Source organism: Scatophagus argus, chromosome 5 (assembly GCF_020382885.2).
Source record: "Scatophagus argus isolate fScaArg1 chromosome 5, fScaArg1.pri, whole genome shotgun sequence".
Classification (NCBI taxonomy): domain Eukaryota; kingdom Metazoa; phylum Chordata; class Actinopteri; family Scatophagidae; genus Scatophagus; species Scatophagus argus.
The window spans coordinates 5,578,488-5,602,490 of record NC_058497.1 but is presented as its reverse complement, the minus strand read 5'-3'; the positions used below and the strand labels follow the sequence as shown (position 1 = coordinate 5,602,490).

Genomic DNA, 24,003 nt, shown 5'->3' with positions numbered 1-24,003 from the left:
AAATACAGAATTCAACCATCATGAAAGTTTACTGCAAAATTGGTCAAAAGAAAAACAAAAGGGGGAAAAAAATCAAGAATGATTCTGAATAACCTCTTATTGTTACTTGACACAAATGATCTACAGATTGATATGATCACGGATACCTGTACTTCAGCATTGGTTACACGTTAAACACTAATAAATTTGTTTAAAAAGTTTATATTAAGTCAATGGATAGGTGTTTGGAAGTGCACATTTCTGAGTTTCTCTATAAGTGGAGTGTTTAACTCAGCACAGTTGTTGTCATCCAGACAGATGTTAAAGTTATCAGTCAATTCAAGAACACAATGTAATGACAACTTAGGAATGTGTGTCGGCTACACAGAGTTGAGCCATGCAGGAGATAGACAAAAGAGGCTGTGAGACTCTGATAGAAACACACAATATGTACAAATGAGCACTACCTTGAACTGCCCCGCACTTCATTGATGATCTTCTTGTGCAGACACTGCAGGCTTTCTGGATATTTGGTAGCACAGTGCCACCTGGTGACTAGAATATAATTTCTTCCTTTAATTTTTCTTTCTTTTCTTCAATTTATTTACACAATATCATTTCATTGAAAGTGAGGTTCAAATGCCAGTACAGAGGCATTACAAGAATTTGTCCCAGAACAGAATAATATTTGTACAAATTAATTTCTAACTTGCTTTGAAAGGTCCAATATTATAATGACTTGTTGCCTGTTGTTATTTTACAGTTGTTCATCTGTTATTGTTCCGTGTTGTATGTCTTGTTCTGAACTTTTAAAAAACTCATAAAAATGTTTGCCTCGTGTTGTTAAAGAACCTTTAGGGTACATAAAAAGGGCCGCAGATAAAAGGCTGAGCAGCTCTGAAAACCAAAAGTCTCTCTTTTATGTTTGCTTGTTTTGTTTATTTCTCTGTTGACAAAATGGCCCATGACAGGCCGCGAGAAAGAAAAATAAATAAATGGCAAGTGCAGCCTATACATATACTACATATCCCATCAGCGCTTGGGTATAGAAGGTAAAAGGTCATGTCGCATTGATGAGGTAATAGCAAACATGGCGGCGCTCGGTACAGCACGGTGTTTGTTACGGAGCTACTCTTGGGTGAAAAATGTCCAAACGAACAAGCAAATGTTGGTCAGGTGTAGCGTCAGGACGCTTTGCAGTGGGACACAAGATAACAGTATGTATTAATGCAACAAATATCACTGTAATTTACTTATTTTCTTAACTATAATACTGACCTTGCAGCGTGTCTCGTTAGCTTCGGTACGTCCTGTGCGGGTGTCAGACTAAGAAATCTGCCAGTTTAAGATTGTCTTACCAGTTAGCAAAGATATACACTGTATAGAACAATTTTTGCTATGTATTGCAATTTATTAGAGTGTTTGCATAAATGCGGCATTATGGTAGTTGATGAAGTGTGTAATCAAGCTGTGTAAATCAACTGTAATATTAATAGTGTGCGTGTTCATAGCGTTAACATGAAAACCATAATTTATTAAGAGTCTGGTCTGTATTCTTTTGCAACGCCTTCGTTAACTTTGAGCGCTTACATTTACAGATCTGTACTTTGTGCAAGTTATTAACTAGTGTCACTTTTTATCCAGACTTTTCGGACAGCACCAAGCTCCAGTTCTCAGATCCAGCTGTACAGGACATCCTCACCACGATAACAGGCCTGGACCTGCAGAAAGTGTTCCGACCCATTAAGCAGAAGCTGAAGCCACCTACGTATAAACTCATGACTGATGAGCAGCTGCAGAAGGCTACAGAGGTAGCCGCAGAACAGGCCAAGAAACTGCTGCAGATGCCCCCCGTCCTGCCAGAGAGGAAGCCCATCAGTGATGTTCTGTCTGAGGACAAGATCCTGGATGGCATGGATACAGCCAAATACGTCTTCACAGACATCACCTTCACCGTCCCACACAGGGTAGCCACATGGTGTTTTATTTGGTGTGTGTGTGTATGTAACTGGCAGTAAGATGGGTGATTTCTTGACTCGTGCCACAGTCTAATGAGTCTGCGTAGGTTTTAAGCTAGAGTTTTTAAGACTGACGAATGTTGCAGGTAGAGGACTGTTCAGGCTCAGCTTCTACTCAGTAAGCTGGGTAGCTGCTCACATATTTCGCATTACTCGTGCACAGGAGTGCGTTGAGTTTCGGAAAGTCGGTCAGTTGGCAGGAAGCAGAGAGGAGTTTTGCTTGCATTACTTTTATGTGTTTTATCACAGGGCCGTTTGTTTTTATTCATGTTACCCACATTAGTGTTTATTTGCCCTGAACGGCCAGAATACTCTGCATGCGTTAGCCGCAAGCTAGCGAGCACCTGGGGACGAGGATGTGTTTGAATTCATTTCAGCTGGTGTCTGAACTCAACCCTCAACAAAGACGCAGGTTCACTCTCCTCGTTTTCCTCTGTTCTCTCTGTACATTCATACAGTAATTTACATTTCACCTTCAGTCAACAGTATGCTTACAACAATACATAAACATTTGACAGTAGGAAATGTTACCTCTGCTCCACCTGGTACACGCCCCAAAACACTCTAATAAGTCACACATTTTTTAATTTTTTTTTTTTTTTGCTGCGGTTGAATATTTTCAACTGAAGCACATGAGATGAATAACTTAATTTTGTGTATTTGTGGTGTGCCATTTGTGCCTCCTGTTTGCAAATAGATGCAACTTTGTGTCTTTTGATTGGCTTTGTGTACAATCTAGATGTACAGAAAACTATATGCTTTCTGTCTGAACATGCCATTGCTGCTCAGTTGTTGTTTTTTTCTTTTTTTTTTACCTTTGACTTGCACTTTTACAGTATCCAGCAGTTTTAAATTTAGTTTGATGAAACAAAATTAAGTTTAAGTCAAGAGGTTTTTATCGTCATTTCAGCTGTTTACAATAGTGAAGAGTGAAATGACACCGTGTTCCTCCACGGACCAGGTGCTACACTATAAATTAAATACAACACTGTACATAGTATGAACCGACGCAAGACTATACACAATGCACAGGACTATATATATAATGCACAAGGACTATGCAGACTATTAACTCAGCACAGAAACTATACAAGACTAATGGACTTGGCACAAGCTCAAATATATCCTCATTCTATGTCATTTGTTTTCTCTTCAGGAGAGGTTCATTGTTGTACGGGAGCCCAATGGGACCCTTAGGAAGGCAACCTGGGAGGAGAGAGACCGGCTCATTCAGGTCTACTTCCCCAAGGGCGGGCGCAACATCACAGCACCTCTCCTCTTCAAGGAGGAGAACCTCAAGGTAGGAAAAGACTGATGATCATTGGAGATTATTCTTCTCTTTGCCTGCTGCCTCCTCCAGTTATACCATGCTGATCTGAGTGGTGGTATAAAGACAAGGATTGAAATTAAGACACATGACACTGAAACTTTGTCTTTGCCTATGCTATACTAGGGCCCAGGAGATTTGTGGAGTTGAAAATGACTCCTCTCTTTGGGGGCAGTGAACTTAATTTCTAAATTACTTAATTAGTATTATAAATAGTATTATTAATTACCTCCTCCAGCTTTTTTGCTTTCTTTCCTCTACACTTTACTCTATAAAGTTAAATCCTGAGTTTGTGCGATCATTACACTGTTTACCATCGTAAACGTCATACCTTTGGTTATATTCAGTTACTCTACTGTGTGAGATGAGTTGAGGCTGCACTGGCAGGGCATCACAAACCGTGATCACTATGAATACCCCTAAAACCTTGGCATTACTAAGATACTAATGTGGATCTAAATTCACTTGTGTAACCCGTCTTCCCTGGGACGGGATTCACAGACCTTGACATGGCGAGGTCTGTGAATACATTCCTAAGAAGAGTCTAATCAGGCAAAATAATTGAAAACAAATGTGTGGGTGTCCAGTGAGTGTCTAGAGGCTTTTAACGTTTATATCTCTCTGTCAGATGGTGTTTTCCCAGGACCGTCATGAGGATGTGTTGAACGTGTGTCTGGTCCAGTTTGAACCAGACTCTTCAGAATACATCAGGGTAAGGTGACATTGATTTTCCTGTTCGTTTGACCTCATCACCAACTGCACTGAAATGTATATAGCCTGTTAAACCCTGAAATTTCCACCCACTTTCTATATTATCTTTGGGTCATTTGATATGGAGTGCACAAGTGTGGATTGGAATGTTTGCTGGGCACTGTGTTGAGCATCTACAACATCCAGTGAAGTTAGGATTATGAATTATATAGTGATCCAGTTAGCCTGTTGAAGTCAGGACTGGCAGCTTATTTTTAGCCTTTAGCCTTAGCCTTTGGAGCCATCTAGGGGTTTACCATTAAACTGATTCTCATCTTATGTTATAGGCAGAGGTTTCACCACCTCTATTAGAGACTTTGCCTGACCCCCCCCCTCATGCACCTCTGATTGTGTACTGCTCTATGTGCTTTAGGACAGTACTGCACCACTCCTGTACATGTATATTCTGTTTTAAGTATATAATAAATAATAGTCTACTTGTATGTCTGTATATTTAATGTATATTTTGTCTTTAGTATATTCCTGTACTTATTCTGTCCTGGGATTCTGCAATATCTGAATTTCCCCTTTGGGAATCAATAAAGGATTATCTTATACTAATTAATTCTACACACCATGTTTTTAGGTACATACAGCCACCTATGAGGACCTTGACAAGCACAGCAAATATGAGCTGCTGCGCTCCACCAGACATTTTGGAGGCATGGTTTGGTACCTGGTCAATTCTCGCAGGGTGGATGGGCTCATAGTGGACATGCTGAATAAATATCTGTGAGTTTGTGTGTGTGAAATTAATGTTCAGGCTGGAACATATGTGTTTATTGACAATGTAATCTGATCTTAAAGCGACTTAGGTCACGCCAGCCACTGAACTTACTGACAAAGAGCTGCGACCTCAGTGTGTGTGTGTGTTTGTGTTTGTGTTTGTTTCCAGGCTCCAGGATGCTGTGAGCCTAGTGTCTCTGTTCCACATGGTCTACCCGCACAGTGAGTCAGCCCAGGAAGCTGCCAGACAGCAAGCCACTGGCACAGACTTGGTAAAGGTGAGAACACATAACCACGGCAAGAAATCTGTGAGTGAAATCTGGTCACATGGAGCTCTGTGTATATTATGTTTTGCCATTTGATTCAGATATTGTCCAGGTCATGTAAATTGCGTCCCTCAGGCATTAGAGTAAATCAGGAGTCTGTGTAGATCTTGAAAGGTCAAATGAAGGCTGTCTCATCTAAGGTTTCCCATGTGAGAGGATTGGGTTTGTCTCCTGTGTGGGAACTGCAAGGCCAAACCTGGGACACATCAGGTCTTATTAGCACTCACATCCCTCAGGCCTTGAAGCCAAGGGGAGGGACATTGAGAATGACAGCCATTTAATGTGAAAGGTTAGCAGCAGGAGACATGGGTGTGTGTGTGTGCGTCTCTCCGCTACAGTTCACTATCACACAAGACCTTTCATTTAGTAACGCTTGATTGTGGGGCACAAACTTAGCTGTGCTTTGTTAGTCTGCCTCGAAAAAAAATTAATACCGTGATTGTACTTTGAGCTATTTTTTTCTTATACAGCACCAACCTTGAAGTAATTGGGCTGACCTTTCTCTCCTCCATTAGGCTGACCTCTGACCTTTCTCCCCACAGATCTATGCCCAGAAGGAGTCCCAGAGGGCAGGTTACATCGAGCTGGCCCTGCAGGCATATGAACAGATGACTGCTAAGAGCTCTGCTGCCTGACTGGCGCACTCCTAGATAGAAATATCCAAATTCACTGACAAACCTGAGGAACATCACTGAAAACAGACAGTTTTGTTTTCTTTCACTATTGGGTCAAAGGGTCATATGTGCTCCTTTGCTTCAGAGCCTTCAACCTGAATCTGAAGAATCAGCTTTCAAATGGACTGTTAAGATGCACAAGGTTTGTCATTTATCCATGTAGAGAAATAACAAGAAAATGCTCTTACTGAATGTTTGTATTTGATTTGGGGCCCCTGAGTCAACATGGTGTGTTGTTGTGTATGATGTACATAACAAAGTAAAGACCTTTGTATTTGTGTGAGGCATTGTTGGAGTAAAATAACCTGATGTCATGGAAGACTTTATTGATAAAATTCACTTCTCAAGTCCAGGTACACAGTAACATCCAAACAGCCTTTAAAAAAACATCTGTAACAAATGTATTTCATGTCAGTTTATCTGATAAACCCAGAGCTGCAGTAAGAGTCGATACAAGTTTTGAGAAGTAAATATGAACCAAACTACAGCAAGCAAAGGTAATAAAGACACTGACTATAACCAAATGAGATTTGTTTAAATCTTGGGCTTGATCAACAGTGTTGAATACATTTTTCTAAAAATTATGGCATTCAGAAAATGCAAACAGCCTTGTCCCAGGTAGAAATTCAAGAATATTGCTTTTATGAGCTAAAATCCATCATGAATATTAGAAAATGGTAGATTTTACTTCAACAATGAAAGCAATGTTCAAACTTCAAGAATTGCTTTGGGGTTTGGATTACACCCTGATCAACAGTGGTGTTACACTGGAAAAAGATACCATTATTATTTTTTTGTGTTGTGCACATTGCAGTCGGTTGGTGAAGCATTCTACCCATGAAACATTTTACTGCAAACTGATAAGTTAGTGATGTGAAAGAGCTCTAACAAAAACTGTAATGATAGTCAATGTATTGTTAAAATACAAAATATTTAATGTAAAAAAGGTAATGGAATGCCGCAACAGTCTTGATTTGGATACCTTTGCTTAAATGTATCCCATATTCCTAAATAAACACACAAGCTTTTCTATTTCTTATCCCAGTATTCTCTCTGACAGTTTTTTTTTTCCTTTCAATCTACCATTGATTACTTTTAGTACAGAAAGGCACTGCATGGGTGTGGTCTCCCAGATAAGATTTAAACACAGCCTGTTTATCAAGGCTGATTAACCTGCCTTCTTAGAGTCGTACTTTTGAAATATTTAGTTCTGCACAGCCACAAATGTATACAAAGCAGATAAGGTATTTTAGTCTGTTGACAGCTTATCATTGTCATGGAAAACAGCTCTTTTTTTCTTTGGTCATTGAAAAAACTGAAGAATTTATCTTGTGGAAGATTTCCCTTTCTATTCACCCAAAAAATCCTCATCCAGGTTAACATCTGTGGTGTCAATTTCTTCCAGGTCAAAACTGTCCATATCCAGATCATCCAGGGCCTAAAGGGAGAAAAAAATGCATGGGTGGAAAACAAAAGGAAAAGATTACAGGAAAAGTTGATCAATATATACTAGAGGTGCATTGATTGCAATTTTGTTGGCTGATTCTGATTTTTATAATTGACACCAGATACAAACAAAAATGAACTTTTCTTGAATGCAAAATTTTACTTTCATAATTACAGAAATTATTATTAGCACAGTGACGATTCTGGTCCATGGCCAGTCTATCGGTGCATCTCTATTTTTAGTATTTAATACACTATAGTTTCTATCCTATTTTCTAATTTTTACTAGTTGGTTGTTCCTGTACTTATTCTGTCCTGAGATGTTCCAATACACGAATTTTCCTTCCCCCGATCAAAGCTTTGCTTTTTCACTTTCCCCACCCGGCTTTACTGACCTGATGACCTCCTTGTCACAAACTCCCTATTCTGACCTTCTGGCCATCACTGACTGATAGTTGAAGCACTTCTATATTTTGGATCTGTAGGAAACTCTCATACCTACTACAGCATATATTATATGTAGTTATTTATTTTATTGCAGAATAAATCTAAATCTAATAAATGTGCCATTAATAGTACATTTTTGCCCTAGGGTTAAAAATGGATGTTTACCTCTTCATTCAGCTCTGCCTCCAGGTCCTCTGCGGCCTCCTCGGCTCCCTCAGTACCTGCCTCTTGCCCTGCTGACTTCCCCTCTGCCGGAGCTGCTACTCGGGATAAAACCTCGGGCTCTGCCTGGAGAGGCACAGCAGGCTCCAGGTTGTCTTTGGGCTTTACTGGAGGTGCTGTGGTTCGCTCCTCTTGTTCTGGTTCTTGTGCTGCAACTGCTTTCAATAGTGGCATTGTATCTCCGAGCGGGTCTAGCAGTGGATCAAATGACAAATCTGGAAAAGTCTGGACTTGAACAGGCACAACCACTGAACCGGCTGTGTTTTCAAAGGAGATGAGCTCCTCCACTGCTATGGTTAATGGTTCTGTTTCTGAAAGCAGTTCCTCAGTAACATGAGTCTCCTCTGCCGCTGTATCTATGATGCTTAGTGCTTCTGACGGGATGATACTTGTTTTCAGTTCTTGATAAACAGGCATTTCCCCAGTGGCTACAGATTCTGTTATATCAGTATCGAGTGTCAGACCAGTGCTAACTAGGACATCCTCTGTTGCTATGTTTTTTGTTGCCACTGTCTCACTTGTCTCTGTTGCCATGATGGTTTCTGATGTTGTCTCAGATATAGTATCAGTTGCTGGAGAGATATCTTGAACATCGGTCTCAGCTGATGATCTGGCATCTTCACTGGGACTGGATTGTGCCATCTCTGGCTCTGTGGGGGTCATCTCTGTGGTAGACTCTAAAATGTCTTCCTCTACAGAAACGGAAACCTCCTCTGATTTAGTGATGGTGTCCTTCTCAGAAGATGCAGAGTGTGCTTGTTCTGGTTCAGCATGCTCTTCTGTTACTGTGACAGGAGGAGGGGATGCTGCTGTTGGGAGGGATTCTTCTTCTGTTGTTCTAACAGGATCACTGATCTCTGGTGTTAGTGGAATGAGTTCAGCTGCTGTTTCTACAGGTGCCGCCTCCATTACTGCTGCTACCATTACCCTTTCATTCATGCTCTTCACTACTTCCTGTATATAAAACAAGAAGAATCATAATTATTTAGTAAAGGATATGTCCACAAGTCTATCTTCATTCAACACTCACACAGCTATATGTACATTGAAACAATCAGTGGTGGAAGAATCTTTTGGATTTTTTACTTAAAGGTTGGATGATTGACTGTAGATAAAGATAGTTGATTGTTGAATTTCATTCCCAGGTTGTCCAATCCCAGCATCTTAGGTGGCTCAGACTGAGCCACTAACCCAGACTTCAATGTTGTTGACAATGTTGACATGGCAATGAGACTCAAGTTTTCTGTCTTTCTCCAGAAATGCTCACTCCACATTTACTGTAAATTCCAATACATGAATGTAAAATGGAGGGTTACAAATGGATACAGCTTGAGTGAATATAGCTTTAGCGCAATACTCCCTTAACCCGCTGCTTTTTGGTCACTGTAATTGTTCCATAAAGAGGCCCTAAATTATTTTAAATGCAACATCAATTCGTTCCATACAAACATTGATTCTCAAGTTCAGCAATTAATATAGCAATAACTATTACGAGGCTTCAGCACCATGATTTAGCCAAATCTTCCAAAATTAAGGCCTTTCCAGAGAAGAAAATTCTCTCTTTGAGTTTTCCGAGACTGACCCTCCCTGGTGAGTTGTGACTGAAGGCTAGTAATAAATAGACTGTAATTTTAGATAGATACCCACTTGATTTGTCAAAGTCAGACTGCTGTCATATTAGCTTTGGCTGAACTCTTATTTTGTCCCTCACCCCTCTACAATAGAATCATGCTTGGAAAGGAAATCAGTAACGACAGCAGGAACAATGACTATGACCAAGATTTGTTTCAAAGTATATATGAGACTTTATTCTTGCCACCACCGAAGGCAGAAGAAGTCCAATGCCTGTTTTGAATCTAGATATTCAGTCAGTAGTCGCTTTAGTGTCCAATTTTTGCTGACAAGATCAGTTAAAGAAGCGACATGTTGATATAACAAATCACGTAGAGGTGCATGTTCTGGTCCTCACCTGTGGCTCAGTGATCTTTCCTCTGGACCCACATCCTGCAGATTCCTCCAGAACATTACGGTCTTCATTTGGCTGAAGAGTAGAGTGACAGAAACAGTTAATTCTAATAATTCAATAATGACATTTTTCAACTTATGCAGCAACGACCATGCAACGACCCTAGTGCTGTGCATTTTGGATAAAATAACTAATTGATCTATTAAAGTTTTAAAGCACTTCCACTGACCATGATGAGTGGGTATTCTGCAGCTGGTCTGACCCTGATGTGAGTCTCCTTCAGGTACTGCTCAGCCAGCAGGGCTTGCTGGAGGCCAGGGAACAGGTTGCCGTACTGGGTGGGGTCAGCCAGAGCATCTGCTGCCTTCTGGTTGACCTTGGACAGACTCTCCTTCCACAGCCTCACCACCCTGGAGGAAGGAAAGCACATGCAGCTCACCACATATGCGACACACACACACACACAGCAGTACACTGAGACAGAATGCAGTGCACTCCATAGAAACAACTTTACCTTGACACATGGCTGGGTAGATATGTTCTTGCCAGAAAAGCAGCCTCTGGCAGCCGGTCTGTTTTGATGAGAAGCTCCAGACATTTTTCCAATCTGGGCAAACATGAAAAAGTTGGTATGACAAAAAATAAACAGATGTAATAAATATACATAAATAAATTAAATATAGTTCCCTTCCCCCCGCCACCCCACCCCACCCCACCCCACTCATTCTTTTCCACTCACCTTCCCTGCAGGAAGTAGGTCAAAAAGGCCACGTTGGTCTTCTCATCCCTCTCTGCCCCCTCAGCCAGTTTGCCCACCATGTCGGTGTTGCCTGAGGCAGTGGCCAACAGCAATAATCCCCCATAATCCTGAGCTTGGTGCAGACACTCTTGGGCCAAGCTAAACTGGCACTTTGTAACTGCGAGCTCTGCCAACTGCTTCCATTTGTGCTCTGACTGGAGCCCCCACATGCCAAGGTGCCAGGGACAGGACAGAGGATTATCACAGGAGGAAAAGCATGAACAACAACAATACACTGTGAAGCACTTACTGAGTGTGGGAGGTCTGGGTTGTGACTCACCATAAAAGATTATACATACATGATCCGTCATGTTACACAGCCTCTTATGAAAGGAAATCATTAAAAAGGAATTTTGATTTTTAAATGATAATATAAACTGTAAAATGTGCAAAGTTCCTCCAAAAGGGGAAATGTGAGAAATGGACTAGACCTCTATAGACACAGTACATGTTTTGTTCAATACTTAATTTTATCTGAAAAACTAATTACATCATCCACATCAGGTGTGCTGAATTTACTACTAATACTACAGCAAATGATAGCATGAGAACAGGTTTGACTAAGATGATAAACATAACATTAAAACCACTGACAACATTTTAAAACTGTGACTGATTTGGGTCTGTGGGTTGAGATTAGTGTCAGGTTGGTGGTGAGCTTTTTTTCATGTTCCTCATGCCTTCCTGAACATTCTTTTGCAGTGTGGTGGGGTGAATTGTCCTGCTGGGTGGGTGTCCAGCCATCAGGAAATTCTGTTGCCTTAAGGAAGTGTACTTGGTCAGCAGCTCAGACACAACATTGCATTGCAAAGAGATGATCAATGTTATTGACTTCCTTTGTCAATGGTTTAATGTTTTGACTGTTCATTGTATACATGCTTAACATCAACATGTTAGTATCATAACTGTAGGCATGTTAGCATGCATGTTTTACTGGCAATTATTTTGTAGTACATCCTTTATGTAGTAGGGGTCTGGGCTTTTATCCTGTGCATACTCACCTCGGCCTCCAAAGCCAGCTGATAGGCTATCTTGACGTCTCCCAGCTGCAGAGCCAGATCAAACTTGTGTTCTGGGTCAGTGGACACTGCCAGAGCCTGCTGTCTGAAGCCCTACACAACAGGAGAAACCCCAAAAAACTGTCCTAATCGTTTTCATCGCATTGTGCTCCTGTTTTTACACAAGCAAAACCATTCCCATGGTAAATGAATTCTAAACGAAACACAAAAATTTTGGCTGTCTGATGTTCTGCAAATTATGCATACATCAAGGTCTGGAATTTATCGTCAAGCAGAAGGAAAAGCAGACATACATACACACATAAAGTTGGAGGACAAATGTACCTGTTTTTCCAAGAAGTAGGCTACCCTGATCCTCTGCTCCTTGGGGATTGTGGGTAGAACCTTGTCAGCTGTGCTAAAGTCCTTCCTCATGACAGCTGTCTGGTATTCTAGCACTGACAGCAGCAGGGAGTAGCTGATGATGTTCAGCTCCTTGTCTCCGAGGTAGAGACGATCATCCTTTGGGATGTAGCCCAGCAAGTACATGGTCCTGGATGTGGAAAAAGACCAGTTTTAAAGCTCTTTTTTGAGAATTTTTTAGAGTATTTTTAATTTATTGGATTAAAATGGATAGCAAGAGAATTTTATGAGACACCAAATAGACTTGATTCTTGCTGCCATACTTAAATTCACATGTATATGTGCATCATACCTGTCAAGGTGAGCGATGGTAATGATCTCTCCTCCGACATAATAGTTTAGTCTGTTAAGGGAGCTAGTGTAGATGAAGCAGTCTCCAACCCAAACCCCAGTCTTCACCACCTCTGCAACCTCCCCCAGCACCTGCTCAGTAGGAACAACATGAAAGACACAAATAATCACTGGAATTAATAGCCAAAATTTCTTAATAATTGGTTTACGTTCCCTAAATTAAATCCCTTTACAGTCGTTCAGAAAATACACTACTCCAAGTCTCTGACCTCGAAGGCGTCTTCTATCCCATCATCGGTCATCTCTTCCTTGGACTCCTGAGCTGATGCCACTTTCTCTGGGAGGTAGCGCAACACAAAAAAGGACTCGTCCGTGGCGATACACACGAGCTCCCCAGAGTCAGCCCAGCAGATCTAAAGGCAGGAAGGTGAGGTATTATAAGAGAACAACAGACAGACTGCAGTACAATTTAAGAACTGCAACAGTATGACTCACATGTTTAGGTTGGATCTCTATACGCCGAATTAGTTCATTACTCTCCCAGTCGTAGAAGGCCAGGCCACTGTTTGACCTGACTCCCAGTAAGAAACCACCAAAGATCACTGAGGGACAGAAGGATGTTAAGCGTTACATACAAACATTTAGATAAACATACTGTATCCACACACAAAATAACTGTTAAATGACAAAATATGAAAAATAAACCTCACCTTCAGCGCCAAATTCAGGTTTAAAAGCCTTCTTCTGTTTAAAATTCTTAAATATTTTCACCATATGGTTGCCTTCCCTGATGGCATACCTATTAAAATAAAGTACATATATAAATATAATTCCACATTACAGTTATAACGTGTTAAAGGAATAGTTTTACATTTTGGGAAATACCTTTAGTTGCTTTTGGACAAAAGACGAGTAAATCAACAATCTTATATCAGAGTGATATAAACCTTCCCATCTAACGCTCTGCAAGGAAAGGTCAAACTATACCTTTCGGGTTTTCAGGATTAGGACTTACTGTGAGGAGTCATGTGCCCAAACAAACTCTTGAGCTGAGCCAAAGCTCTTGTTCCTCAGGGCCATGGCGGTGTAGATGATATACTCCCCATCTCCGCATGCCACTACAAATCTGCAAATTCATTAAGACACAAAACACATAATTATATTTCAAAACCTCAACTGAGGTTGATGACACAATTCTCAGAGACTGGTGAGGAATTTGGTCATATTACCAACAAAATCTTGGTGCGCTGTTACTCCAAGTCATGTAAAAACTATCCATAATTTGCTCAAGGTGCTCAAAATTATCAGATATGTAGATAAATGGAACATCACAAGGAGAGATTTCATATATTACAATGCAAAGTTATTGTGTGGCATTAAAACCATCACGACTCTCAGAAATGGATAAAATGTGTTTTGTGTAATTGAACTATATTGTCACAATCCAACATTATATTTTCATTTTTAACTGCATTACGTCTCAGATAAGTGTTGGGCTTGGCCCCTTAGTTCCAGTGAAGGTAAATCTTAATGATTCAGCATACCAACACATTTTGGACAATGCTATGCTTCCAAATTTGTGGCAACAATTTGTTGAAGGTCCTTTTCTATTCCAGCATGACTGCAGTGCACAAAGCAAAGTCCATAAAGACATGGCTGGATGAGTTTGGTGTGGAAGAACTTGACTGGCCCACACAGAGTCCTGACCTCAACCCCATCCAACACCTTTGGGATGAACTGGAACAGAGATTGTGAGCCAGGCCTTTTAGTCCAACATCAGTGTCTGACCTCACAAACGCTCTACTGCATGAGTGGGCAAACATTCCCACTGGAAAGCCTTCCCAGAAGAGTGGAAGCTGTTATAGTTGCAAAGCTGTCTATGTATTTAGAATGCTATGTCATTAACGTCCCTTTTGTTATAATGGTCATGTGTCCCAACACTTTTGTCTGTATGGTGTATGTTCACTGCCAAATTAAAATGATCATATTATACCTAAGTATAAGACTAGATGTGATAAAGCAACCACAACACTTTAGTAACAGGGAAAGGAAAGAACATTTACAACCATTTTAGTGTGCACTTCTAAGATTTTAACATCACCACTACTTCCACCCACAGCGCACCACCATCTCACCTCCCGTTGGGGCTGTGCTGGATGGTCTGGGGGTAGATCTCACAGCTGCCCATGTCTTTGACAAGCAGAAGCAGCCTCTCTCCATCCCTGATCTCAGTTTCACTCATGGCCTTCAGGTTGGCCTGCTGCACCTCGGAGTGGCGAGCCCATATGACCTTCCCACTGGAGTCCATGGACATGGCCGGCTCCTCACGACCCAGCTGAGGCAGAGAGGGAGAGGAGAAAGGTGGGAAGAAAAAGAAGAAAAGTGGTAAAAGAGTTACTAAGCAATACATGGATGGGAAAGGATGGCTCAGGAAATGGACAGAGCACCAATCTAATATTACAAGACAACAAATATTCTTTTACCTTACACAATCTGCTGTATAATGTATTCTAACTGAGGCTGCATTATATGACTGGATGATTTATACTAACGCTGAGTACAAAGAGGTCATGTCCTTTATTTCCTTGGGGATTTGGGGATTTTAATAACCCGAGCCGTTGTGTATAGTTTCACTTTGAATATTTCTTTAACAAGACATTGCACACATTATATGTCCCAGCTAAGTCCCAGCTGCCATTCCTGGGGCCCTACTGACAAAAGGGGGGCTTTCAAGAACCCACTGATTGGACCTCAATCAAAAGTTGGAAGTGGTTGAATAATGAAATTGGGAAAAACTGCACCAACTAAATGATAACAGTTCTAAAAATGTGTTGATTTTGAACACTTTCTGAGTTGACCGGCTCACATCTTCTTGCTCCTATCACTGTGTCATCACAGTGTGGTTCTTTTGGAATTGGTCAGTTTGTTATTTCAGTCATCTACCTGGAGAATTAGGAAAAACACAGAAACATTGGTAGCTTTGTGGGAGATATAGAGTATAAAATAACATCACTGTACCTTAATGATGATGCTTCCCTCATCATAGCCTATAGCCACACTGTTGGAGCCAGGCTGGCCACATATACACCACACCCTCTCCATGCCGTAGTTCAGCGTGTTTTCTAGTCGGTAGGTGTTGGAGTGCCACATCCGAACAGTACCTGAGGAAACAACACAGAGATCAAACCGAACCAGGTCGCTGCACTGATTTTGTGCTACGGATTTTTTGTGTTTGTGTATCTTTGAAATGTTTGATCAAAAACCACAAACCCACCATCCTCAGAGCCTGTGAGGGTGATTGGCAGCTCAGGATGGAAACAAACACAGGTTACGTTCTGGGTGTGACCCTCCAGGGTCTGAACACAGGTTTTATTCTGGAAGATGAAGACAAAGGCACACGGCACACACACTCATCACTATGCTTCCTAAAAGCCAGTCAGTACTATGCAACCTTGAATATTCACATAAGGAACATATGCACATGCTATCTGCTTAAAACTGTTAAGTTTTAAGTCACATATTTAATGCATCTTTGACACAACTGGATATTTTGTTTTCGGAATACTTAATGAATATAAAAGCTTGTTTTTGAAACTGCATATGTAATATTGTCACTGCATTCCTGTTAATGCTTTCACAACAGAGTCAACTAAACCTATTACTTCTACTGCTTGAGTATGCAAAGTTCACTCAGGTCCAGTTATGGAGTCAGTTACCGAATAAGGAAGAATGCTAATAAAATTGACAAGAAGAGGTCTGTGTGCGATTAACAAACAATTAGCTGTGGGTCAAAAGACATGCCCATTGTTCTACAACTATGGTTTTGTTGAGACACTTTTTCAGAATGCAAAGATTCGTCTTTTCAGAGACTCCGTATTATGTGAGAGTAAAGGACAGTCGGAGATATGATGAATGGATTTGTTCAACGTGCTGTCTGAATGACAGTTCCATTTTGGTTTCTATTGTTCTTCTTGCAGTGAACTGTGCAGTCTTTTTTAGTAAGATAAATACATACAGAAAATGCATAAGGACTGTATTGGACATCCACTTATGAATCAGGAGAGAGTTGATGATGAGGAAAAAACACTTCATCAAGATAAAATGTATGCCGCAGTTCTTTTTGTTGTACAGTAATTTTGGTACCTGATAATCCCAGACCTTGACCAGGTGGTCATCAGCCCCTGAGATGAGGTAGGGTTTGTCTCCTCCACTGTAGTAATCAATACAGTTCACTCCCTTCTCATGGCCCTCCAGGGTGAAGTTGGGAGTCTTGGAGCCCAGTTGCCACACCTATGGTACAGTAAGCAAAGCAGAAACATTCAGAAAGAGAGCGCGTACGTGAAAGAGTCTCTGACGGGGAGCAAGCAACGACAGCCGATGTATTTTAGAACAATTTTAGATTCTGTGGAGCACTGTAAACATCAGTATATCACCGTCATTTTATAAATAGCGAACATGAGCAAATGAGGCATTGTTTGAAATGACTCTAGCCCATAAGAAGTGCTGTTGTTTCCCAAACTGGAGACCACATTTCCCATGAACCCTGTTACGTCCAGATATGAAAAAAGCGTCCCTGTCTGTCCCTCCTTTTTGTCATGCAGCACCTTTTTCTGTTTGTGTCCTACAGCAATTTTCTCATGGGTGTTCTTACAAACATTTGCATGTGTGTGAGTGCATGCATGCATTTTTTTTTTTTTTTTTTTACCTTAATGGTTCTGTCCAGAGACGCACTGGCAAACTGGTTGTTGTCTTTGGGGTTGATGACAATCTCCATGACATAGTGAGTGTGCCCCTCAAAGACCTGACTGCACAACCACTTTCTATCCCAGTCCCACAGCTTGATCAGCATGTCATCTGAAAACACACACAGCATGCTATACGTTTCTACAAACACTTAGGAAGACTGAATGCTTTAAACCTACACAAGTTAGGTACAACATATTAAATGGTGTTTTTGTGAGTGTGTGTGCTCCTTTCCTACCACTACTGGTGAGGATGTAGGGCTGCGTAGGGTGGACAGCGATGCAGCGGATGTAATCAGCATGAGCCTCAAACATGTGAACTCGCTCCAGAGTGTTGTAATTGAACACACGGATCAGCATATCATCCTGGGGACAGACACAGGGCTTGACAAGCGCATTTGGCTCCAAACAAAACACAAAAATACAGATTTATCTGGCCATGGCAGCTGCCACCGACATTAGAACTGTCACAAATGTTTTGTTAGTTGTGCAAAAAATGATGTGCATGACATATAAAACTGCACAGCATCTTCACTCAGTGTCATGAACAAATATAACAGTTTATAAAGGGCTGGAGAAGATTAGAACAGGTGTTTCAGTTGGATAAATAACCCAATAAAAATACCTCCCATGTTAAAACTAATCATTATTACAGATGGATAATAAAGAGACTAAAGAGATACTAAAAAAAAAAGATAAATTTTCATTACGAAGTCATTTAAATGCATACAGAAATGGAAGGTAACTGACATGAACTTCGGCTTACACTTTATCAGTGCTAAATTACAATACTCACTGCTCCAGCAATAACCCAGTGTTTCCTGGCTACAAACTTGGCCACTCTGACAGGCAGGTCACACAGCTCAAAGCTTTTCACTATCGTCTGCACACACAGGAATCAAACCAGATTAACAGCAAGCACACTCTGCTTTCGTCAGACAATCAAAAGCTCTGATGAAGAATATGAATGGACTGTGTTCGTGAAACAGACGATGGGGTGAGTCACTGAAAAAGTGATGGAGCGATTGGTGGACTGTGAAAGTGACTGGCTGATAGTGACCTGCGTCTCATGGTTCCAGACCACCACAGTCCCGCTGTAGAGGCTGGCAACCATCCACGGCTCAGTGGGGTGCAGATCCACACTCTTCACCCTGTCTGACCGAGCGGTCAGCTTCCGCTTGATGTCCAGCCGCAGTGGCTGCAAGGTGTAGCAAAAGAAAGATATTAATAATCATCAGAATAATCAGGTAACCAATCAACCGCTGTCAATAATCTTCTTTTCAAGAGTGAGCACCATGCTTTTGAAACATTATATACTTTTAATTCAGCGACTTGCATCTTGTAAGGCAGAAACATATGAAATAACATGTCACATTTCATTTCAGGTTTTGAGGATACTTATGGAGGAGGTGTGTCTGTTGGTACTTCTCATTCCACATTTTATATGCATGGCTGCAGAATGGCTGGGTCCTTTCAAGTCGAATCATGTCAGTGGGAATTTCTACCCTTTCCATTTGTCTTTTCAGTAGTGGGCTGATGGATATTATGCTTCATATTGTGATCCCGCTGTTGCATACGGTTGCATGTATACTGTGTATTTTGCATATTTTCAATTTTAGTATTACGGTTTATGAACAGATGTTGCACGCACACAGTGTCGCGTTCCCCAGACAACAGGAGTACCAAACAGCAATCGACAAACGAACAAAGATGTGGTAAAAGTGTTTTGAATGTTTGTTTGTTCCGCCTACCATGTTTCCACGTCAGTGAGGCTCTGCGGCGCTGTTTAGTAAAGAGACCGGCCTCGCTGCTGCCCACGTCGCGCTTCTGAGCAACTTAGTAAAGAAAGTTTTATCACCAAGCGAACGAGAGTAAAACCTAAATAACTTCCGGAATTGAGTTTTTACAATAAATCTCTGATATAGACTTCTGAAAAATGAAGCAAATTAAGCTACATACCTTCATGTTGGGCCTACCCAAGATTCAAATGGCAAAATTATTATCATTATTGTTACTAATAATAATGATAATAGTTATATTTTTGTTTAGTTATAAAAACAACTTGTACAATGGACAATAACATAAATATAAATTGTGTATCTAATAGTCAAACTGTTGATGTAAAAAAGAATAGAAATAATGCAAGGAAATGCAATGAGTGTGCATTGGCAATGCATACAACTATCATATATGCATACAGTGGGTGCTTTGCATAGAGTTTATGTATGTATACATAGGTGCAGTATGAATAGCCTGCTTTGATTTACATTTGACAATAATAGACAATATGTGCATGTTGTAGCACTGTCGCTTCATAGTAAGAGGGTTCCTGGTTCGAATCCCGGTCTGGGCCCTTCTATGTGGAGTTTGCATGTTCTCCCTGTGCCTGCGTGGGTTTTCTCCAGGTACTCCGGCTTCCTCCCACAATACCAAAAACATAAAAACATGCACATTAAGTTAACTGGTACTCTACATTGCCCCTAGGCGGGAGTGTGATAGTGTGTGGTTGTCTGTCTTTGTGTGTTGGCCCTGGGACTGACTGGTGACCAGTCCAGGGTGTACCCCACCTCTCGTCCGTAGTCAGCTGGGATAGGCTCCAGCTCCCCCGCGACCCTGACGGATAAGCGGTATAGAAAATGGATGGATGGATGGGTGTGCATGTTGTTGTACAATGCGTAGGCCTATCTGAAACTGTAATATGGACATCCATATTTTGTAACAATTGCTCCGCCAAGTTTGTAATCGTAAGCTGAGACAAGGTGACCACTAAATAAGAAGTATTCACTGTATTTTTAATGGTTGTAAATGTAACGCTTTTATTTTGAAGAAAAAATGCCCCTTTTCCGGTTGAAGACTCTCTGTCGCTGTCTGACTTAACGCAGCTTCTTTTTGCGACGTGGATCCTTCAGCTCTTCCTGTTAGAGAAGCTCAAGATCCGGCAGAACATGTTGTACCTGTGAGCTCACTGTAAAAAAACAACAACAAAAAAAACGAATACCAAACACCACACTACACGTAAACAGCCTAAAGAGTTTATTTTGAGTCTTAATCCCTGCAATTTACTAAGCAAATGCAAAAATGTGACCGCTGTTGTCTTTTGGTCTTTTGTCTTCCTGCTTGGTCTGTTTGTCCTACAGAGAATGTCAGCTTTGAGTTTGAGTTTGAATCAACTTTCTTTTTTTTTTTTTTGCAGTGCATAATATCAGTCTTTCTCAAACTACTAAAAGGTCCATTTCAAAATTTTTGAAGTCTAAAATAAGTAATATATGCCCTGTCCTGAAATCCTATACATGTATTTTTTAATAAGTCTGCTCAGAGTGACACAGAAATGGATCATTACTGGGACATCACTGGACTATGGGGTACAAGAACCGAATGAGGCTGAACTACTTCCTGTATAATTCTGGTACATACTTTGGTGAAAACACAACAAAAGAACAGTGCTATTAAATCAATTTATTACAGGTCTTCACAATTATAAATAGACATCAATATGAAACACATGCCAGACAGTGTTCCCATCTTACTGCTTCTTCTTAAATACTTGGTGGCAGACTTTGTCGAGCACAGTGATTTCCTGAAAGAGAAGAGATGGACCTTTAAACTGAATCTGACATGATGCAATAGATCTCTCTCTTAATTATGTAATCAGGCAGAACTTATATCTATATCTTTCAGATAGTGGTTCATTATCTCATTTATTGTTATAGGAGCCAAATCAGTCTGACCGGACTGAGGGTTCAGACAGGTTTCAGGCAAAGGGAAAAGTGTATCTTACTTAAATCTTTGTTTGCTTTGCTGTGTAATATGGCCAGCTTGAGATACGGACTCGTCAGGTTACTACTGCAGCTGTGCACACAGCATCATCTCATTTCCTGACAAACATGTCAGATCTTTTACAACTCGTTCCCATGATTAATGATATACTACTCAGGACTAAATAATGATAATAATACTAAAGTACAGTAATGTACACGCTCAAACAAAAATAATTTCCATCAGTTGTCATTTATGACCCACTAGCCTCTTGCCCAGGTAATTTACTCTCAGTAATTTACTGTGTTCAGAATGTTTCGTTGAGGTGGCTATTTGATCACCTGGGGATGTGTGTTTACTGGTATACGTTTACAAATGTCAGCCGACAAATCCTGCCTAGTACGCCCCTGTGTGTCGCTCTTCGTCTCACCAGGTGTAGCAGGTCTCCCTCTAGCCAGTGTTTCCAGCCACGATTTTCTTTCTCCCCCTTCTGAACACACACCAGGTTGTCTCCATCCCAGGTAACCAATGTCTGGTATCACCACACAAACAAACATCATGGTATTGGTTAATGTTCAAACATATTGTTTTATAACTGATGTCTGTAACTGTATGGTTTCTTTCTTTTTTTACATCTCCAGCTACAGGTCACTGACAGCACTTTCTTGTTCAGTTCAGAGTACAACAAAGGAAAACACTCCCACCTTAACAGTTCGGTTGTCTAGTCCCTTTGTGTGCTCCTCAAACTCCTGTCCCACGGTGAAGTTGACCTCATAGTTTCTGAAGGTGCTCAGGGTCTTTGTCTCAAACCGGTCACCGTTCTGGACGATCACTTTGGTCTGATGCAGGTGGGAGGCAATCTTTCGCGTGGCAAAGTCAATGTCTTCAAGCACGAGCACGCACACAAGATGAATGGGATTTAGTGTCAGTGGCAGGTGTTTTATAGAGTTGGGTATTTTTTTCTTTTCCCTGGTTTGATGTGTAGTTTTACTATTTTTCTTACTGACTCAATCTTTGTGTGCACAGGCACACCAAAAGCACACATCTACAAACACACATGACAGCACAGGCAGGCCACTTATTATGATTCCTCTCCTGCTGCTCGTTTCGACAGTCTCATTTGCCCTTTAAAAATGACCTTGCTCCAAGTGAGAATGGGCTGAAATGAGTTTCTCCGCCCTGTTCAGCACTGAGCCCTGCCAAAGAGAACCACCCACCCCGACCGTTTAGATATTCATATCCCATTTGCCTTAAAGTGAAAATTCAATTTCGTCCCATCACTCTTACAGATGAGGCCTCTATATTTACCCATCTAAATAATATTTTTGACCCATTTCCATAAGGATGTCGTTTTCCTATCTGCTTGATGGAAATGAGGTTCAGGCATTTAGGATTTCCTGGATTTTGTGTGAGCTAAGTGTGCAGGGGTTGTCTTATGAATTGCAGATAGAGCTGCGAATAATGAAAGTGTTTCTGGGCCTGATCAAGGACACACCAAAAGGAGGAGAGCCCAGTGATGGTCTCTCTCTCACTCATAGGCTTTTTTAAATTTATTTATTTATTTTTTATAAATGACAAGCTGGCCCGCCGCCTGATCTGGGGTCTGAATCTGTCTTCCTTTTCCACAGATCAGGAGAATGAAATGCAGGAAGGAGTGAATCAATATTTATTTGGCGTGGTAACGGACGGCTACCACTCACAGAGTGGAGGTTAACTTGGCCTGACAGCAGCTCAATGAGGAAATGAAGCAGCGCCACAGTTGCTCTCTCACTCTTTCTGTCACACACTCACACATTTTCAGCTCGGGCCTCCCTCCTCACTTGGCTGCATCTTTAAATACAACCTTCTAGCTGACTCCTGTTTTTAATGAGACTTACAAGTCACCGTCTCTCCCTTCTACTTCTATGCCATGATACATTAAGTATACAGTAGGAGTGCAGCTTACCGAGGGCCTTCATGACGTCCTCAAAGTTCTCATTGCTCACCATCTCCCAGCGTCCATTGTAATCTGCAGGCATTTTTGACCGGTGAGCAGAGGGTATAACGCTTTGCCTGTAGGTTGGTTTGTCAGACTGAGAGAGTTAGTTCAAGGACCCAACCCTTTATATACACCCTGCGTGTGTGTGTGTGTGTATGGACCAAAGGACAGGGTTCGTTGATAATTCCCTCAGGACAGTGTGTGTATGTATGTGTGTGTGTGTGTGTGTGTGTATCAAAGGCAAAGGTTCAGGTTTACTTTGTGCATTAACAAAACCATTAAGCATACATACAAACATTTCCTTCCAACAAGCCAGACCAAATTAGCAATGCTAATACAGTGGTATGGGGAGGGGGGGCAGGGACAGAGATGAGTGCTGTGCCTGCACTAAGATGATATCTTGAGCGTTTTTTGAGTGTGTAGGGGAATGATTTCTTTCTGTTTTTATCAAGGAACAACATTCAAGGGAAGATCCTGCATTTCCCTTGAATGCAACTCCACAACAGCATTTATCACACTAAAGTTCACACTGTTTTTCAGCACTGTCTCACGAGTATTGACTTCAGGCTCTGTTGAAGAATTCAGCTGAAGCTACCTTATCTGCAAGAGTGTGAGCAAATGTGCACGCCCATGCATCGTTTTGTGGTTGTGTGTACTGGTTTATGCAAAGTGGGCTGGTTTGTGTCGAGCCTACAGTCTTACCACTAGACCAAAGTTAATTATTTATGTCAAAAAATGATGAACCGATCTTGAATTGCCATTTAATACTTCTTTCTATTTTTTAGCCCAGACGTGAAAGAGACTGTCTCTCGACAGGAGCCATGATCAATACAGTATCCTCTTTCAGAGGAGCTGTAGTGCTTTCAGTACACTCTGGTCATGATATGGTTTCACAACTGCAGCACTGTAGTGTTCTATCTGACCTCGGGGTGATGGAGTCATGCACTATGTGGAGGGTCAAAGGTGATTCAAGCGGCGTGACATTTATCAGAGCTGATAAGAGGTTCGAATCTCCAGAAAAACTTATCTCTCACCCACAGGCAATGATCAGAGTGCAAAATCTAATTGTACTCCTTCACTTGCACTCATTACTTCATTGTCTTTTTGGAGTGGCAATGACTAAAGGCATGCTTCA

General features: G+C 41.2%; 3 protein-coding genes across 3 annotated transcripts; 1 reads left to right on the top strand and 2 right to left on the bottom strand.

The window, feature by feature from the left end:
- The first annotated feature begins 1,038 nt into the window (after positions 1-1,038).
- Positions 1,039-6,839, top strand: mrps22 (mitochondrial ribosomal protein S22). Its single transcript, XM_046388477.1, has 7 exons — positions 1,039-1,196; positions 1,624-1,946; positions 3,154-3,297; positions 3,953-4,036; positions 4,661-4,806; positions 4,970-5,078; positions 5,669-6,839. Exons 1-7 carry the CDS (start codon positions 1,070-1,072, stop codon positions 5,759-5,761), a joined length of 1,026 nt encoding a protein of 341 aa, XP_046244433.1. The 5' UTR covers positions 1,039-1,069; the 3' UTR covers positions 5,762-6,839.
- LOC124058878 (coatomer subunit beta'-like) lies at positions 6,110-18,990 on the bottom strand. Its single transcript, XM_046388476.1, has 22 exons — positions 18,886-18,990; positions 18,195-18,332; positions 17,931-18,017; positions 17,374-17,500; positions 17,098-17,246; positions 16,536-16,682; positions 15,667-15,766; positions 15,411-15,553; positions 14,528-14,727; positions 13,408-13,518; positions 13,103-13,191; positions 12,888-12,994; positions 12,662-12,805; positions 12,394-12,524; positions 12,024-12,231; positions 11,682-11,792; positions 10,621-10,835; positions 10,396-10,488; positions 10,111-10,291; positions 9,885-9,956; positions 7,859-8,869; positions 6,110-7,238 (listed from the first exon to the last, which is right to left on the bottom strand). The coding sequence occupies exons 1-22, from the start codon at positions 18,886-18,888 to the stop codon at positions 7,149-7,151; spliced, it is 3,657 nt and encodes a 1,218-aa protein (XP_046244432.1). The 5' UTR covers positions 18,889-18,990; the 3' UTR covers positions 6,110-7,148.
- A 1,379-nt stretch (positions 18,991-20,369) lies between these two features.
- LOC124058877 (retinol-binding protein 2-like) lies at positions 20,370-22,950 on the bottom strand. The gene is made up of 4 exons (XM_046388474.1): positions 22,836-22,950; positions 21,595-21,773; positions 21,321-21,422; positions 20,370-20,711 (listed from the first exon to the last, which is right to left on the bottom strand). Exons 1-4 carry the CDS (start codon positions 22,906-22,908, stop codon positions 20,658-20,660), a joined length of 408 nt encoding a protein of 135 aa, XP_046244430.1. The 5' UTR covers positions 22,909-22,950; the 3' UTR covers positions 20,370-20,657.
- Positions 22,951-24,003: the final 1,053 nt, after the last annotated feature.

Excerpts from the sequence above, each read along its gene's own strand:
- mrps22 (XM_046388477.1), top strand. The coding sequence starts at position 1,070 with ATGGCGGCGCTCGGTACAGCACGGTGTTTGTTACGGAGCTACTCTTGG. Across the intron at positions 1,947-3,153 it reads CCTTCACCGTCCCACACAGG|GAGAGGTTCATTGTTGTACG; the intron begins GTAGCCACATGG and ends TTTTCTCTTCAG. Across the intron at positions 3,298-3,952 it reads TCAAGGAGGAGAACCTCAAG|ATGGTGTTTTCCCAGGACCG; the intron begins GTAGGAAAAGAC and ends TCTCTCTGTCAG.
- LOC124058878 (XM_046388476.1), bottom strand. Across the intron at positions 17,501-17,930 it reads ACTGGGTTATTGCTGGAGCA|GATGATATGCTGATCCGTGT; the intron begins GTGAGTATTGTA and ends GTCTGTCCCCAG. Across the intron at positions 11,793-12,023 it reads CCTACTTCTTGGAAAAACAG|GGCTTCAGACAGCAGGCTCT; the intron begins GTACATTTGTCC and ends CCTGTTGTGTAG.
- LOC124058877 (XM_046388474.1), bottom strand. The coding sequence starts at position 22,908 with ATGCCTGCAGATTACAATGGACGCTGGGAGATGGTGAGCAATGAGAAC. Across the intron at positions 21,423-21,594 it reads TAGACAACCGAACTGTTAAG|ACATTGGTTACCTGGGATGG; the intron begins GTGGGAGTGTTT and ends TGGTGATACCAG. Across the intron at positions 20,712-21,320 it reads AGGGAGACCTGCTACACCTG|GAAATCACTGTGCTCGACAA; the intron begins GTGAGACGAAGA and ends CTTCTCTTTCAG.